At 52.9% G+C, this 15,388-nt stretch overlaps 6 protein-coding genes across 6 annotated transcripts; 3 read left to right on the forward strand and 3 right to left on the reverse strand.

Annotated features, from left to right (window-relative positions):
• Nucleotides 1-386: 386 nt before the first annotated feature.
• HD553DRAFT_320777 (uncharacterized protein) lies at nucleotides 387-1,745 on the reverse strand. The gene is made up of 2 exons (XM_046181172.1): nucleotides 1,369-1,745; nucleotides 387-663 (listed from the first exon to the last, which is right to left on the reverse strand). Exons 1-2 carry the CDS (start codon nucleotides 1,480-1,482, stop codon nucleotides 547-549), a joined length of 231 nt encoding a protein of 76 aa, XP_046032425.1. The 5' UTR covers nucleotides 1,483-1,745; the 3' UTR covers nucleotides 387-546.
• Nucleotides 1,746-2,574: 829 nt separating this feature from the next.
• Nucleotides 2,575-3,309, forward strand: HD553DRAFT_320780 (uncharacterized protein). Its single transcript, XM_046181173.1, has 2 exons — nucleotides 2,575-2,883; nucleotides 2,985-3,309. Exons 1-2 carry the CDS (start codon nucleotides 2,605-2,607, stop codon nucleotides 3,156-3,158), a joined length of 453 nt encoding a protein of 150 aa, XP_046032426.1. The 5' UTR covers nucleotides 2,575-2,604; the 3' UTR covers nucleotides 3,159-3,309.
• Nucleotides 3,310-6,540, forward strand: HD553DRAFT_320785 (vacuolar membrane protein). The gene is made up of 6 exons (XM_046181174.1): nucleotides 3,310-3,552; nucleotides 4,113-4,186; nucleotides 4,396-4,448; nucleotides 4,648-5,898; nucleotides 5,986-6,143; nucleotides 6,221-6,540. The coding sequence occupies exons 1-6, from the start codon at nucleotides 3,446-3,448 to the stop codon at nucleotides 6,441-6,443; spliced, it is 1,866 nt and encodes a 621-aa protein (XP_046032427.1). The 5' UTR covers nucleotides 3,310-3,445; the 3' UTR covers nucleotides 6,444-6,540.
• On the reverse strand, nucleotides 6,541-9,564 carry HD553DRAFT_320789 (Ribokinase-like protein). Its single transcript, XM_046181175.1, has 6 exons — nucleotides 9,321-9,564; nucleotides 9,070-9,091; nucleotides 8,236-8,713; nucleotides 7,421-7,664; nucleotides 6,818-7,265; nucleotides 6,541-6,753 (listed from the first exon to the last, which is right to left on the reverse strand). Exons 1-6 carry the CDS (start codon nucleotides 9,393-9,395, stop codon nucleotides 6,557-6,559), a joined length of 1,464 nt encoding a protein of 487 aa, XP_046032428.1. The 5' UTR covers nucleotides 9,396-9,564; the 3' UTR covers nucleotides 6,541-6,556.
• Nucleotides 9,565-10,305: 741 nt separating this feature from the next.
• On the reverse strand, nucleotides 10,306-12,393 carry HD553DRAFT_365974 (arabinanase; the record flags this gene model as incomplete). The annotated part of the gene is made up of 10 exons (XM_046184090.1): nucleotides 10,306-10,516; nucleotides 10,612-10,687; nucleotides 10,793-10,908; nucleotides 11,001-11,053; nucleotides 11,137-11,273; nucleotides 11,377-11,489; nucleotides 11,590-11,708; nucleotides 11,801-11,937; nucleotides 12,050-12,107; nucleotides 12,226-12,393. 10 exons carry the CDS (start codon nucleotides 12,391-12,393, stop codon nucleotides 10,435-10,437), a joined length of 1,059 nt encoding a protein of 352 aa, XP_046032429.1. The 3' UTR covers nucleotides 10,306-10,434.
• A 1,151-nt stretch (nucleotides 12,394-13,544) lies between these two features.
• Nucleotides 13,545-15,149, forward strand: HD553DRAFT_365982 (uncharacterized protein; the record flags this gene model as incomplete). The annotated part of the gene is made up of 2 exons (XM_046184091.1): nucleotides 13,545-13,946; nucleotides 14,025-15,149. The coding sequence occupies 2 exons, from the start codon at nucleotides 13,545-13,547 to the stop codon at nucleotides 15,147-15,149; spliced, it is 1,527 nt and encodes a 508-aa protein (XP_046032430.1).
• Between the last annotated feature and the right edge of the window lie 239 nt (nucleotides 15,150-15,388).

A 15,388-nucleotide genomic window follows, 5' to 3' on the forward strand; every position in this document is an offset into this window, starting at 1 on the left:
GTTCGACGTAACATAAGATCGGATCAGCCTTAAGCGCTCCACCTCGATCGAGTACCACCGCATCGCTCGGATTCCGCTCCGGATTTGTCGACCGATTCTCCATTTCTGAGTCTCTCGGAGGATCGCCCCATACTTCCCGACCCCAACGCGGATTTGGACTCACCGAAAACCAAAAATTACACCCACAAACCGAAAATCCCATCGAAATTGCACTCGCAGCTCGCCTTTCTTGCTCTCGCTTCGCCATCCCTGATAGCCCTTCCCTTTCCTCCTGAGCATCACTCCGCTCCAACCTCAAGGACGACCGTCCATAAGCTCCCTCTTCCTCCATCTTAACCACCAGCACCAGCTCCCCCTCTACCACCCTCCCCGACCGCCCCGCCCCGCCCCGCCTTGCCCCATAGCTCCCTCACTCTCGCCCAATCATCCCGCTCATTCCCTACCCCATAGCTCCTCCACTCCTCCCCCTTTCCTCCTGCTGCCTCCGCCATGGCTCCCCCACTTCTCGCCCACAAGGAAAAGGCTCCCTGGCGGTCGCCCTACGCCCTATCGGGCCTCCCCCATCTTCCCAATCGCCTCTAGGTTATAAACCACGTTCCTGCTATAATTCCCAAACAGGGCCGATGCTGTTTGGGTGGTGGATGCGTGGGCTTGGATTGATTCCTAGAGAGTTCCCAGGTGCAAGTACCAGTGACGTGAAGTAAAGTGAAGTGAAGTGTATTCGATATCGATATCGATGTGATTATGTATGTGTTCGTAGTAGTAGTAGTAGTAGTCGTAGGGGGTCGTGGTTCCGTGAAGTTTGATTCCGAATGGTGACGGCAAAGGAGTAGTGGGTCGTAAGATCGTGTCGGTCGGAGGACGATTTCATAACACGGCCGGAAGGTGGCATTCCAGAATTGAAACGAATAGTTCGGTCGGGATGAAAACATCATGACATCGACCGTACCGTAGGAGGATCGAGAGACGAGAGTCGAACATATGATTATAATGATCATCCAGGTCCAAGAGTCCAAGTCAAGAGCAGAGCGAAAAGGCGGCGTTGGTGAGTGTGGATCGAATTTGGTGGTCCGAGATTCGAGATTCGAGGAGGAAGGCGGAAGAGACAGGGGGTCCCGGGGTGGAGCAGGCGTTTGCAGACAAGAAGAACAAGGTGAATGGAAAGAGAAAGAACGAAGAGGACAACAAAAAAAAATCAGCTCTCCCATCACATCCTCCCATTTTACTCTCTCCCACACAACACGCTATACGACACCCAAGCCCAGTATTCCCCGACGAAACCACCTCTCCCCGAACCACGCTTCGTAACGAACCACCTCTCAAACCAGAAAAAAACAGCAAGGCACATCCAACCCCATCTCGACTCACATTCAGACAAACGTTCAGCTCCTGTACGGCCTCGAAACACTTTTCCACGTTCTTCCCGATCCTTTCCAAAAGTACGGCTTGACGGGCTTCGTGTGGGTTTTCCATCGAGGACATCGTTATCTTTATTGATATCTACCGTGTACCGTTGTCGTAGGTCGTAAGTCGTAGGTCGGTTTCGATATGGCGATATGGTCTTGTGCTGTCGTTCGTTTTCGGTGTGGTCCGTAAGTTCCTTTGATTCACTTGATTTCGATTTCGATTTCGATGCTCGATGCTCGCCGTTGTTCGTGGACGCGAGCTAGATGAATGCGTTCTGCTAGGTAGTACGAGCCGAATGAATGCGCAAGCGTAATAGGTGCTAGGTCTGGGAGGAGTCGGAGGAGGGTGATCGATTATATGATCGATGATGTTACGAGGGTCGCTTGTTGTTGTTGATTTGTTTACATGCGAGTCGAGTTCGCGGAAGGTAGCGAGTTTAGCGAGATGGACGACCTCGAGTCCAGATCTAGATATGCGATAGCTCAATAGCGAGCCGAGGCGCAACAGACTCTGGTATTATCAAACAACTAACGGGCTGACAGGAAAGGTCGAGCAGCTCCGAATCGATCAAGGGCAAGACGTTGTTGTTGTTGCTCGATCTGTTGTTGATCCATCTGAACTTTGTCTTCGAGCTTCAAGATGGTGAGTCCGACCCGCGAGATCATTCAAGTCCCCGTACACGCCTCTGAGCCTCTGATGTCCCCTCTCAACTCCCCTTCAACTCTATAAACGTCATCCACATTCCTGGTGAAGTTTCGAACTTGGACTTTGGGATGCATGTCTTTTCAACGTTCATCGATCCCGTAAATTAAAGGTCAGGTCGTCCAATTAAGTTCCTGGCAAGGTCTTCGAAGAGGAAGGACGTGGAACGTGGAACGAGTCTGCTTACTCTTACTGTATGGTGCGTGAGAGGGGGGTCGAAGCTTGTTGCGTACTGGACGCTTGGGGTGGGGTACCAGATATGACAATGCCTGGGCTATACCGTGTCTGGTCAGATCAGAGCGGTGATATCACTGCCGTTAGTGTAGGCAAACGAGGTGGTGAGGATATAGGATAGCAATTGAGGGATCGAGGGAATAGGGTAGATGGACCTGATTTCACACCCAAGGAGCTTGCCTCAATACCACAAACTCATGACTGGTCTCAAATACTGTTCCGGGTCGATACATCATCACAACACAGGCAGGAGAACTTCGAATGGATAATGGCAAAAAGGGCAGAGCCTTATGGACAAAGACTCAAGAGACGGACAAGCTCACAAACGACCTGGAAAAAGTTCAAGCAGAAAAGCAGACCTCGGCCGAAGCCCTGCGCAAGAAGACTGAATGGATGGAAAAGCTCACAAACGACCTGGAAACAACTTCAAGCAGAAAAGGACACCTTGATCGAAGCCATCTGCAATCCTGTAGCACCACCTTCTCAGCAATTAGTGAACTTGAACAGCTCTGGACAGAAGTAGGCCTGATGCGGGAAAATGTAGGTAAGCGAAGATCACTCTTGCCCCGGATATCCTTTGGTATTTACGAAGGGTTAGTGATCCCGTAACTCCGTACAACCCATAACGACTACACTATCAGATGCCCCTGTCTGTCTTGGACGATTGCTTCACCCCGCTGTGTATGCGATATCATAGCGTCTTTTTTGTTTGTCGACCTGCGACCTGGGTTAGGGGTTCCCGTGGTCGAACCGAGAGGTTCTCGTCATACCCTAGGGATGAGCCAACGAGCAGATTCGCCATCCTCAGTCGCTGACGGCGGTTCAAGTGGCTATGCTCAAGGCTAGATCAGTAGCTAGGAGTCGTTTGTAGCGGTAGGAAGACGGTGGAAGACGACACTGCTGCTGCTGTATATGAAGGAATATGCTTGATAGGATTCGCCCGCATCCGAGTCAAACCTCTTTCGCGTCAGCTATCCACTCTGGCCACATCGACCTGTCCACTCCATATACTCAACGCCGCACCGTCTCAAGACCAGCTGTTCATATAGACCATCGCCCTGATCATATAACATTTACTCGCCAGACCAGTTTCCGCCCGAGAATGTGGACGTCGGACCTCGTACCCTGGCCATCAACATGGACGAAAGAGAACGTCTCCTCCGCGATGGGCATGATCAGTATCGGATGTTGGGTCGTCGCACAGGCTCCGTAAGTGTCGTCGGCGTCATCGTCCTTAGCAATTCCTTTCTCTTTGGGGGAGCTGTGGCTCTTGCTCTGCTCTTCTGCTTCTCATCGTGTGCCGTGTATCGGGCGTCGAGGTGTGCGAATTGCGAGCTGATCTTATGCTGTCTATCATGCTATCATGCCTATCACAAACATACCAATCCCCACCGAATCCCACCAACCCACATCGAATCCAATCGTCTCATCTACAACCCCATCTCCGTCTATTCCACTCTAACGCTATCACTATTATCATCCTCTGCTCGTAACCGCAACCGCAATGACAAACATCGATCACGTTCGCTATCATCACGGACTATGCTCTCTGAACATCGGTCCTCGGTCCTCGGTCCTCGCTGTCACCTCGACCTCTCTACGCTGCTACACCGATCCTCGCTAAACATCGGTCCTCGCTACGCTATCGCCCGTCGCAACCCACTTTACACCATCACCGTCGTACAAAACCTCTCTACGCCATACCTCGTCACTCGCTCTTCGGTCCTCGCTCGTCGGTCCTCGGTCCTCGCTACGCTCGGCCCATACAGCCAATTCTGGGAAAACTACGTCTCCCAATCATGTCAAGGTCTAGCGCTACCTTTCTTGGTGAATTGGTTAGCCGGTGAGTCGCAGATTCCCCCCAACCTCCCCCCCCCCCCCCCCCGTACTCTACCTCTCCGCCCTGCTATGTGTTCCTCGTTCCTCGTTGCTTGAGCATTGAGCATTGAGCATTGAGCATCTCGTATCGAAGCAAGCCGAAGCTGATCGGATTACGCTCTCCTCATCTCATCTTATGTCGTCTCGTCTTTTCTTGTTGTGGGGACGTTGTAGGGGATATAACGAACCTCGTAGGGTGTATCTTGACGGACCAGAAAGAGTTTCAGGTGAGCTTCATCATCATCCTACATCTCTCATTCTCGTCTTGTCAAGGCTTGGCTTTTCGTTACTCTTCCTCGCCGAGCCCTCTCAATCCGAATCCAGGATCTTCAAGCTGATCTCGATTCTCTATTGCTCACATCTTACATCCCCTCGTTCCCGCGACGTCCCCCCCCCCCCCCCCCCCCCCGTTCGAACCTCCCGCAGACCCTCCTCGCAGCCTATTTCTGCCTGATAGACCTGGTCTTGACGGGTCAATACGTCTACTACTCTCAACCCCGGTTCACTCAAGGTCCATCCCAAACTCAAGCTTCAAATCCAGCTGATCCTGGAATCCGAGCTCGGGCGTACGACCCCAGTTCGCCAGTGAATCATAACACCAGGCCGGACGAGCATACCAATACCAGCAATCACTCGCTCTTCCGATCACACTCCCAGCAAGGCCTATTGCGATCCCCGAATCCGAGACCATCAAGCTTGACAGAAGCCGCTCTCGAAGTCGCTCTCGCTGCTGAGCGGGTCGAACGAAGTCGATCCAGGAGGAGGTACGGCTCGGAGAGTCGGACTCGTAGCAACAACGCTCTCCCCGCGGGTTCTGCGAGTAGGGAGAGGGGTAACAAGCTCGAATTAGGATTGGGGGACAGTTACATCTCCGAAGTCTCCCCCGATCAAACCCACGGGAATGACGAGCAACGCGATCGAGGCTACTCAGCCTCATCCACCCGGGAAGCCAGTCAAGCGTCCAGCCCTCGCTTGACCACCAATACCAATACCACTACGCCCAAATCGAAATCGGTATCAGGTCTCTCTACTTCCCCCTCGGTCTCTTTCAACCACGACCCCACGGGAACCCGGGGTCGACAACCCGAAGGTCTGCCTCTACCTGCCGATGGGCGCTCTAATCCCAGTACGACCCATAACAATCCGCCCGGGGGTCCACCTCGTACCCGGAGTTCGAGTCGGATACGCGGATCCGAGAACAAGCCCGCCTCTGTACGACCGCCGGGCGGGGCGGTGGCTGGAGTTGTGTTCATGGGCGTCTGGGCTTTGGCGGGGTTGAACTTAACTGGGAGCTCGGGTAGCGGAACGGGGACAGGGTCGAACTCGAACGGACGAGGCTGGGGGACCAGTCTGGAGCGCGGTCGAGCTGGGAGTCTGGACGTTCGGTCGGATGGACAGCGATTTGATGTAGGGAAGAAGGAAGGGGCGGTCATCTCGCCCCGATGGACCGGGACAGATATCGAAATGACACAGGACATAGACGTACTCGAACTCTACTTCGCGTCCAACACCGACCCTTCGCACGACCCTTCATCGGGTGAACCCGAAATCGAGCCCGACCACCCCTCACACAAACGATGGGACAAGGCGGCGGTCCAACGTCTTATCGGTAGGATGTCCGCGTGGATCTGTACCACCCTGTATCTGACCAGCAGATTGCCTCAGATCTGGAAGAACGTGAGTTGCTCGACTTCTCTCTCATCGGGAGCCGCTCATTGCGACACCCTAGCTGACGTTCCGCAACCTCGTGCTTGCCGCCGATAGTACCAACGTAAATCCGTCGAAGGTCTATCGATCCTGCTCTTCGTATTCGCCTTTTGCGGCAACCTCACGTACGTCCTCTCGATCGTACTGAATCCGACGGGGAGCGATGGGGAGAGCAACCCGGAAATGGTTGGGTATTATCTCTTGGAAGCCTTGCCGTGAGTTCAGCCTTTTTTACCCAATCGTTCCCATTCGACCCCCAAGCTAACGCTTCCTGGATCATCATCGTTGACAGGTACCTGCTGGGTTCGGGAGGGACGCTCGTTTTCGATCTGACGATCATGATACAATCCCTCATCTACGGCTCGGCACCCCCAATCGACGAGCGGGATCAGGAAGACTACATCGAGCCACAGCAGCAGCACCACCATCACCGATCGCGCAGTTCTCGTCGACATAGCAAGCGGGTCACGGACGAAGAGAGCAGGCCGTTGATTGAGCGACCGGATGAAGAGTGATCGAGCATTCACAACGGGCTGGCAATCACGATTTTAATGTTGTATGATCTGTAACGCAATGAACTGACGATAGCATGGCAAGCGATCTATGTATATATTCTCGACTAGAAGTATTATCTTGGTGCCCACAACGATTGTGCCTCCGCATTGTATGGATCGCCGACGGGAAAACCATGACGTTTGCAAAACGCACGCAGCCTGTGCTCGGACGTCTCTCCGTTCCACATCTCCACGCCGTCTCGCTTTGTGAGGACCGGCAGTCCAGCTTGCTGAATCGTGAACGATGCCGACACGCTTCCGTAGCAGGCGGCTGTTGGGTAGAGACCCTTTGAGCATACAAGATTTGCCTCTCCAAGTTCAGGCCCTAAGCTCACCTTCGACCAGTGTCATTCCCGGACGACTCGCTAGTCCCGCCACCAACCCACCGAGAAAAGCATTTCCCCCTCCGGTAACGTCCACGACTTGCCCTTGATCCTCCGTGGACTCGGTGTAATAAGCTGGAAGTCCGGCGATCCCGTTGGCAGTGAACAACAAACACCCCTTGGACCCGCACCGGATGACCACACCTCTCTCCCATCCTCGATGCCGAGTAGACCCGCTTCCACCTTCCAACATGACCCTCAACAGCTCCTTCCCCACCTCTTCCAACACCTCGTCCACCCTCCCCCACTCGCCCAACAACCCCTCCAGCTCCTCGTCGCTCGTATACGGACTCGGGATCTTCCCTAGCAGTGCGAGCGACTCGACATGGTTGGGCGAAAAGACGGTCATCCGGGGCAACAGGGCGGCATGCTCGGGCCATTCCCGATGTGTGCAGTTCATCTGCCCTCGAGACAAGGCGATCCGAGCCGAATTTGATTCGGTGACCGGCGGGGCGAGATCGCAAACAGTAGGCCAATGTTTAGACTCAGGTCAGTCACGAAATCGAATACAGTCCGAGGATTCTGATGAGAGATCGTGTCGGGTTCGGGACTCACAGGAAACGGTTCCCAGATCAACTCCGGATCCCACCCCTCATCTTCCTGCCCCGCAGTCCCTTGTCGCAACTCTTCATCGATCCTATCGATCTGTTGCAAGATCTCCCTAGTCCTCGTCGGGGCCGATGGAAAGTGTACGGAACAAGGCCGACAATTCCTATCCTCTTTCGATTTCGAGAAGAACCGGGGCGAGTCAAAAATATCCTGCGGGTAGATCCGGATGGGGGGCGTGAGGAACCGGAAACTGGAGGCCCACAAGCCGAGAGAAAGGACGAAAAGGCCAGAAAGAAACGTGTTGGTATGATCAGCTGACCGACGTCTTTGGAAGATGATTGACAGGATGGCGAGTCGAATCTTGTATCGAACATCAGTCCGACCTTTCGTTCACTCCACCCTTCAACTCTGTGGCTTCTTCTTCACCTCTTCTCATCTCTCTTGATCTGTTCTCGATTTCCTTGTTGTCGTTGCGAGACTATACGCCACTATGATCGATCACCTCGCCTGCTCTACCACACATCCACGTCCACCGCCTCATCCGCATTCACGCCCCAGTATCTCACAGCCCCGGCCTGCTGCCATCGAGACCTCGCCGAGTCGAGACCCACGATCTCGGTCTCCGGATCGTCGGAACCTCCCCACCTCGCAGACCTCTCTCCACCTCACAAACCTCTCTCCACCTCACAAACCTCTCCACCTCGCCAACCTCTCCACCTCGCCAACCTCTTCCCTCAAACTCCACCCCCCCCCAACCCTAGCCAACCCTCTCAAACCCTCGCAAACCACTCCAAAAGACCCCCACAATCCCCAAAACTCACTCTCTAGCCTCCCCCCCAACCTTGAATATATTCAAAGCGCGTGTCGTCCCCCGTCCATCGATATCGCCTCGCTGCAAGAATTCCCACATTTCGGGTCCGTAGGTTTCGAGGGTGGATTGGGTGGGTTCGTCTGCTGCGTTTTTTGGGTTTGGGTTTGTTGCTTCTGTTTCTGCTTCTATTTCTGCTTTTGGTTTTGCTTTGGTGTTCAAGTTATCGCCTTGTTTGGGTTTAAGAGGCTTGGAGGTGATATCGATATAGATATTGGTATCGGACGTGGGGGTCTCGGAGGTGGAGTTGGTAGGGGTGGAATTGGTATCCTCGTTCAACGCGGTAGAACCAGAAGAAGATCCAGAAGCCGGAGGAGATGTTGACGAAGAGGAGCCGCTGGTGGTGTTGTCAAGAAAAGGGAAGACATTCCCCAGATGGACGACCTGCCCCACTTGATCCGCTGGAAGGTGTATCCGAGCTCCGACCGAGTCTATATGAGTTTCCACGGTACGGTGTCCATGTTTCCACGGTGTCCATGTTCGTTGAGGTTTAGAGAGCGGTGTGCGGTGTGCCGTGTACCATGCGTGATAGGTCGTGGATTGGTATTCCGATGAAAGAGGGATTTATATTCCGAAGAAAAAGACGGAGATCGAGAAGAACAGGCCCAAAAAGGTGTAAGAGAAGTAGATAAGAGAAGAAATGTTCAGTGAAGTGCATTGAGTATATGTATGAAGTGTGCGATAAGATTGACACCGGTCGGTCGGTTCGGGTTGAGGGTTGAGGGTTGAGAAGACGAGTGTAAAAAGAAAAGACCGGGGAAACGCTGAGGGGGGGGGGGGGACTTACAGTACGTCCCCGCTCCTCCGATCTACCACAACAACATTATGATATGATCATGAATCATGCATCATCCATAATTCCACCAAAGCCAAAGCCAAAGTCGTCCAAGATCGAGATCAAAGTCAGCGCAATCTCTCCGCTTTCAGCCGTGTATACATCCACGATCGACGATCGACTAGCGACTAGCACTACTGTATGGATGCTTAAAATGTAGACCACAGAAAGCAGAAAGCAGAAAGCTTAACCAGTTAGCTCACCTGTTCCGAGCTCTGCCGACCGAGGTCTTCTTGTCCGCGTTCGTCCAGGTACTTGAATTCGTCTATTACGAACATCCCTGATGATGATAATGATCGACACCAAGAACCGTTGACGGGCTTCTAGTCAGCTTGCACATCCCCATCCGACCCGACGAACCCGACACCTTCATGTCTACTGCAGCATACAGTTGTGCAAATGTCGAAGGTGCAAATATGACTTACCTAGCGTGACGTTCCTAGGCATGACGCCCGTCCCCCTCGACGTCGATATCGATCCCATCTCGTGTGTGCCCACCAGCCGAAATGGGGTTCTTCCTGACCGCGCTCGCGAGAGGTATATTCGAGTAGCCGTGTATCTGTCGATACGAGGTACGGTGTGGATGCTACGAGTCGTCGAGTGCGATCACTTTTATACCATCGTCGTCTTCACTTGACATCCATATGACGAATCTTGCCTGTGAGATGGCGACGCGCACAGAGACAGAGAGGGAGCTGTGGTGTTTCAAGTGGTTCACCCCATCGGTTTCATCGTCGCTTGACGAAACATGGTAGCTAGTGAGCTTGTGAAGAAGACCGAAGGATATGTGGTCGAGTCCTACTCGGATATCGTAACCTGGAATGCCGTCCTACCCGTCAAACCCGCTCGGTGGGCTCTTAGATTTGCTTTCAGCCACAGATAGAGTCGAAAGGGACAAAAACAGGTTGTTTGAATGGACGCTTTCGAACCACGTCGTCTCCAGCAATTGAAGTATGTGTACATTCCCCTCGAGTCATACGCTCCATATCCTGATCCGCACTTGGACGTCACGACGAGAATTCTCAGGAGATTGTGCATGAGATCGAGACCCCCGAGGTATGCACCGTGCTGCAACGCGAAAGTGGCAACAAAATCGTCTTGATATCGAGCTCTCCCTAGGTCACGAGGAAACAGGAGACCGTATCCGCCTTGCTTCAGACATCAGCAGATCAAATAGATACAACCTTTGGACGGAGAGCGGCTATACCCATATTTTTTTTCGCTGTTGCGACCACGACCTCGACATTCCCTTACCCTCTTTACATCATAGCTGAGAAAAAGTCTTCTGATATCAAAACCCCGATCACTCGAAGCTGATCAAACGACAACAGGCCATCCGGTCGAAAAGTCGAGCTTGTTGATCCCCAACTCGAAATTCTCGGCAGTATAGTGGTGGTAACTGTAGAGTAGAGCGGGTGTGTGTGTGTTTCAGTGAGCTCGTCGTGGATAAGACTATGTCAATCGATATCCGTCGCAAACCCAGCGATGACTTACTACATGTAAACTCCGTCTTCTTCCTCGTGAACGGCCATGTGGCCCGGCCCGACGATATCGCCGTGCGAGCTCAAGACTGTATACCGCCGATAGCGGGTTAGAGGTTAGTGACGGGTCGTGATACGGCTCGGCCGGAGCGTGACTTGGCCCATGTACAGTAATACAGTAAGGGGATACTTACCGATGCTTCCGCCTCCCGCAGTAGCGAGGGTACCTTGCTTGTCGACGTACGGCCCGTTGACGTTTAGCGAACGGGAGACGACGATCTTGTAGGTAGAGTCCAAACCGGCACAGCAACTATACAATGTGAGTAGACGAAGCGGCAATCCTGGTAAGTTACAAGTCGAACATATGAAGCATTCAAACTATGGAGCATCGTCTTGACTTACCGGTCCCATGCGGAGAAGAGATAAAAGTAGCATCCATACTTGATGACATAGGGCTGCAGAGAGAACAGAGCGAAAATACACAGAGACCGGGTCAGTCGCGGTGAACCGACTGCGACCGGACCGTTTGCAACCTTACCCCCTCGCTACCGTTCTCGCCACCCCAATTGGCCCCGATGGGTAAAGTGGAAGGTCGCGAGCTCAGTAAGACGTATTCCGATGTGTTCTTGGAGATGGGCATGAACGTCTTTGGGTCGACCTCGGTCATGTACAATCCTGTTACAATTATGCAAATGGAACGTCATGTTAAGTCAGCGACCCGGGAATATCGCAAACACGTTGAAGGTGTCGAGAAAAGACCTCGAAACCGACCACCGACCTTTCCACCACGAGCCCCAGGAAAGGTGCCAAGAAGTTCCGTTATATACCAAGTTGGCATCGATCGCGTTGTAAGGATCCTTGGCTGGGGAAGATTCGATGACGAGACCTTGTCTGCAGCACGTTCCGGAAACGGATCAGCGATCAGGCCGCATGCGGGCTTTTAATTCCAGCAGATCGTGACGACAGAACAGTAAAGATCGATATCACGTACTGAGTGAAAGAACCAGGTTCTCCGGTGGGAGAGGTTGCCAGGAAGATCCCCGAGATCGGGGAACCGAAAGAACTGGCCGAGTAGTAGAGGACGAACTGGTTGCTCTCCTTGTGGTACGACTAGAGCGAGTACGCGATGGGTGAGTACCTCGGTATACAGCACGTACAAGGTCGATGGAGTCAGGAACGGCATAAGACGCCTAGCGACTCACGACATCAGGAGCCCAGAGTGACCCGTTGGTAGTATTCGTATAGGCATCCGTTACGCTAGGAGCGCCGTCGGGGAAGACAAAGCCCGCAAACTTCCAGTTGATCCGGTCGGTCGATTTGCGGATCGGGATACCCTCGCCTGCCGGGCATAGAGAGCCATGATGTATGGTAGAAGCGAGAAAGGGTCGTAGATAGGTAACAGTGGAGATGATGAGCCGAGACCAGTATATCGAGGAATGCTTGGACCTTACCGGTAGAGTAAAGGTAATAGGTCCCGTTGACCTTGGCCACCGAAGGGTCATGAATCAACTGAATGTCGCCGTGGATCTCGTCTACAGAAAGTAGGACGACAAGGTTAAATTCTGTGTCCGGCACGGTCAACAGTCTTTTACGCAAGGCTCGACTTGCTAGGATAAGGGAATTCGACGGGGTCGACGGCGGTCAACGGGCAAGTTCCGTTGTTTGCGTTCTTCTTGTTCTTGTCGAGACCATTTCCATGGCCGTTGTTATTCGCCTTGTTACCGTTGGAGGAGGGAGCCGCAACGACAGCGGTCGAAAGAGCCAGAGCGGTTGTCAAGAGGCTAGAGAGAAACATCTTCGACGTTCGGTTCGGGTCTGAAAGTTGATCGAGGATGGGCGGATGAGGTATACAAACTACGCGACTCAGCAGGACAGATCGTTTAATGCACCTAGAGCATTATATACTATTCATACAGTGATGCGGAATATCGTCGGGTCATAGAAGTCGTCCCAGTTCATGCTCGTCATACTCGTCCTTTGCGCCGATCCAATATTCGTCAGATCTAGGTTCGTCCGCATGGCGCATGCTCGCTGGGGTCTTGGCACCGGCCCGGGCAGACATGGAAAAGCATGCGGGGTATCATAAAAAGCGGGAATCCAGGGTCACTCCGGGGTAATTTCGTGAAGAGATGGGCCAGACAGCGACCGAGTTCCTGGTTGCAAGCAGTCTTGCGACTTCGACGGACCATTCTTTTCGCCACCCGATGGAATATCTCTCAACGATGAGAATTTAGCGCGCGCGCCAGTCCTCGGTCAGTTTTCGGGAACCTGCAAGAGGATCGTATGGTGTCCCGTAAATCGACCACTTCAACGCCGATACGACGCCGATACAGTGAGGGGGCGGCTCGTGTCTAGTCGAAGTACGTCGTGAGGTTATGGCCTCGCCGCTGTACGTCGGGTGAAGCAATTTGCGAGCCCGTCGGCACCTTGTTGTCAATATGGTGACGCGGCGTCGGTCCAGTTGTGACATACCTCGTCGAGTAGCTCAGACAATCGAGATGGACAGGCCATACAGAACGTCAACTTTGCTGTCGACAGGCACTGACGCTTGAATTTGGGTGCTAAGGTTACTCATATCATTTCCCACTGAAGCATGATACTGAATGTCACGTTTGGGATCATACGTATCCAGCCGTTTCTTCTCAAGATCGCGGCTCGATTGGCAATGCGATGTCGAGATGTTGCGAATTATCCGATCCCAAAGTCATGCCTCAAGACAAGCGCTGCGGAATAGAGTAGCGCTGACGGAGGCAAGATTCGAGAAGGTTCTCAATCAGACATGCAGCCTCGGCGAGTCAGCTCTCAATGGATGATTCAACTTTTGTACGAGGAGACCACGTCGCCTGGGGCGACGCGTGAGACAAGATTCACCTTTAGAAATCTAGGAGACCACCAGCCCGTTAAAAAGTTTGGAGCTCGATTTGAACCAGCGATTTGACCAATACGATGTCGTCCAGACCTACCTTTAAGCGCATGGCGGACCGAGCCAACATGCAATACCAAGAAGACGAGGTCAAGTCGGCCGCTGAGCGCCTGTACTCCAATGACCTCTGTATGGACGCGATCTACGCATATATCCAGGATCCCGACGGAAATACGCCCGCAGTCTCACATTATCCTCGCTCTATGAGGGGATTCCGATACTACTTAGGGCGGTTCTTTCACCACCGAGACTTAAGTAATATAGATGAGTGGCTCTCCTATGGTCTTCCGAAAATCAGGTTACCAGGTACTTTATGGCGTGTTAGCCTATCGGATAAAGAGGGATATCGTCGGACCGCCAAATATCTGTATCATACGGTCTCTGAGACAATGATCCGAAGGATGATAGAATCCGACCATGATCCGGTGAGTCTTGTTCTCTTGACGAGGGAATGACCACACGCCGTGTCGCGTCACTAAAACACGTCTAGACCTGCTGCTCAGGCGCGCATGGATGTCTTGTTCAAGGCTGTCAGACGCTTGGCCGTACACGAGAACGACATCAAGAGGAATTCACAGAATCAATGGGATATCAAGAAGACCTGTCATCTGACACGGCTCGAGAATCTTGAAATTGTCAATCTCCGTTCGGAGTGGCCTGCTTACACATTCTCAGCCTCGGTCAATTACATCAGCCCGGTCTTGTTCTGGATCGACGAAACACATATTATAGCAGGACAATGCCTGCACTTGGAAGGAAGCCTTCGCTGGCCGGATTGGCATCCGTCAGAGAACGCGTTTCTACCGGTCGCCGATTCCGAAGCGACCTTGTTTCCAACCCGGATCGAGTCCATGGGCCGTCACTACCAAGCTGTGGGGGACCGTATCTCCCAGACTGTGCAGGGACCATGGCGCACACCCGAGACGGACGACGTTCCGAAATCAATCTTGAGACACAGGAACGACGTTCCCGAGCTGATATTGGTCGAACATGCCAAACGCATCAAGCTAGGCCGAGCTGAAGCGTCGCCCTTTGCCAAATTGGGAACGTTGTTCTTGAAGGCGGACCTTTGGAGGGGGAGACACCAGGCCGGATCTACCCCGGACGAACTCGTAACCTTACTGTCACTCTGTCCCAACCTGGAGAAACTCTGGATCACGGTCATGCCTCTTGTGGCGCAGCACTTTGAGTCTTGGCTAATCAGACAGGCGGGGAGATTGACCTACGTGTTCATCGAGAACGCCGATCTGGCTTGGCTGCCTCATTTGACTTCCTGCCGCCGTGTTACACTCAAATTCGACGTCGGAGACCACAAGGACCCGGAAGACCTTCGCAACAACCTCAGGTACGCTGCAGGGTCGTCCCGCCGCAAGCAAGAGGAAGATAATGCTCCTAGCCAGATTGAACACCTTCGGGTGTGTCTGCGGGGCGGGTATGAAAGAGATCTGCCTTTCGATGCCGTCGAATTCGCAGAGTACCTGTGGACTTGCGCATCGGAGAACACGATGCTGGAGATCAAGGTATCTCGACAGGATAGTCAGAGAGATCAAGACTACATGGAGCCGGAATACATGCGTGCAGTCGAGGCCTGCTTCGCGGCTCTACAGGGAAAGGCCTTGAAATTGTAAATCAGCGCGCTTGCTTTTAAAAATGAGCGCATCGACGTTTCTTTTGTACGAGACATTTCCATCACATTTGTTACGATCGGCAAGGTTGAGCAATATGTCGTCGAACGAGAGTCGTTTGCGGATTATCGTCGCAACGAGTTCAATTTCTGCAAAGCGGGAATATGGGTTGTCCATCATCATTTTTAATTTTGTCTGAGCTAAGCTTAATGGACCCTGGTATGAGTTATGAAATCACGGCA

Source organism: Filobasidium floriforme, assembly GCF_021052385.1.
Source record: "Filobasidium floriforme strain CBS 6241 chromosome Unknown HD553scaffold_33, whole genome shotgun sequence".
NCBI lineage: Eukaryota > Fungi > Basidiomycota > Tremellomycetes > Filobasidiales > Filobasidiaceae > Filobasidium > Filobasidium floriforme.

Excerpts from the sequence above, each read along its gene's own strand:
- HD553DRAFT_320777 (XM_046181172.1), bottom strand. The coding sequence starts at position 1,482 with ATGTCCTCGATGGAAAACCCACACGAAGCCCGTCAAGCCGTACTTTTG. Across the intron at positions 664-1,368 it reads AGCTGAACGTTTGTCTGAAT|GAATCAATCCAAGCCCACGC; the intron begins GTGAGTCGAGAT and ends GGAACTCTCTAG.
- HD553DRAFT_320780 (XM_046181173.1), top strand. The coding sequence starts at position 2,605 with ATGGATAATGGCAAAAAGGGCAGAGCCTTATGGACAAAGACTCAAGAG. Across the intron at positions 2,884-2,984 it reads TAGGCCTGATGCGGGAAAAT|ATGCCCCTGTCTGTCTTGGA; the intron begins GTAGGTAAGCGA and ends CTACACTATCAG.
- HD553DRAFT_320785 (XM_046181174.1), top strand. The coding sequence starts at position 3,446 with ATGTGGACGTCGGACCTCGTACCCTGGCCATCAACATGGACGAAAGAG. Across the intron at positions 3,553-4,112 it reads TGGGTCGTCGCACAGGCTCC|CCAATTCTGGGAAAACTACG; the intron begins GTAAGTGTCGTC and ends CGGCCCATACAG. Across the intron at positions 5,899-5,985 it reads TGCCTCAGATCTGGAAGAAC|TACCAACGTAAATCCGTCGA; the intron begins GTGAGTTGCTCG and ends TGCCGCCGATAG.
- HD553DRAFT_320789 (XM_046181175.1), bottom strand. The coding sequence starts at position 9,395 with ATGTTCGTAATAGACGAATTCAAGTACCTGGACGAACGCGGACAAGAA. Across the intron at positions 9,092-9,320 it reads GTCGGCAGAGCTCGGAACAG|ATCGGAGGAGCGGGGACGTA; the intron begins GTGAGCTAACTG and ends TTGTTGTGGTAG. Across the intron at positions 7,266-7,420 it reads TGATCTGGGAACCGTTTCCT|ATGAACTGCACACATCGGGA; the intron begins GTGAGTCCCGAA and ends TCTCGAGGGCAG.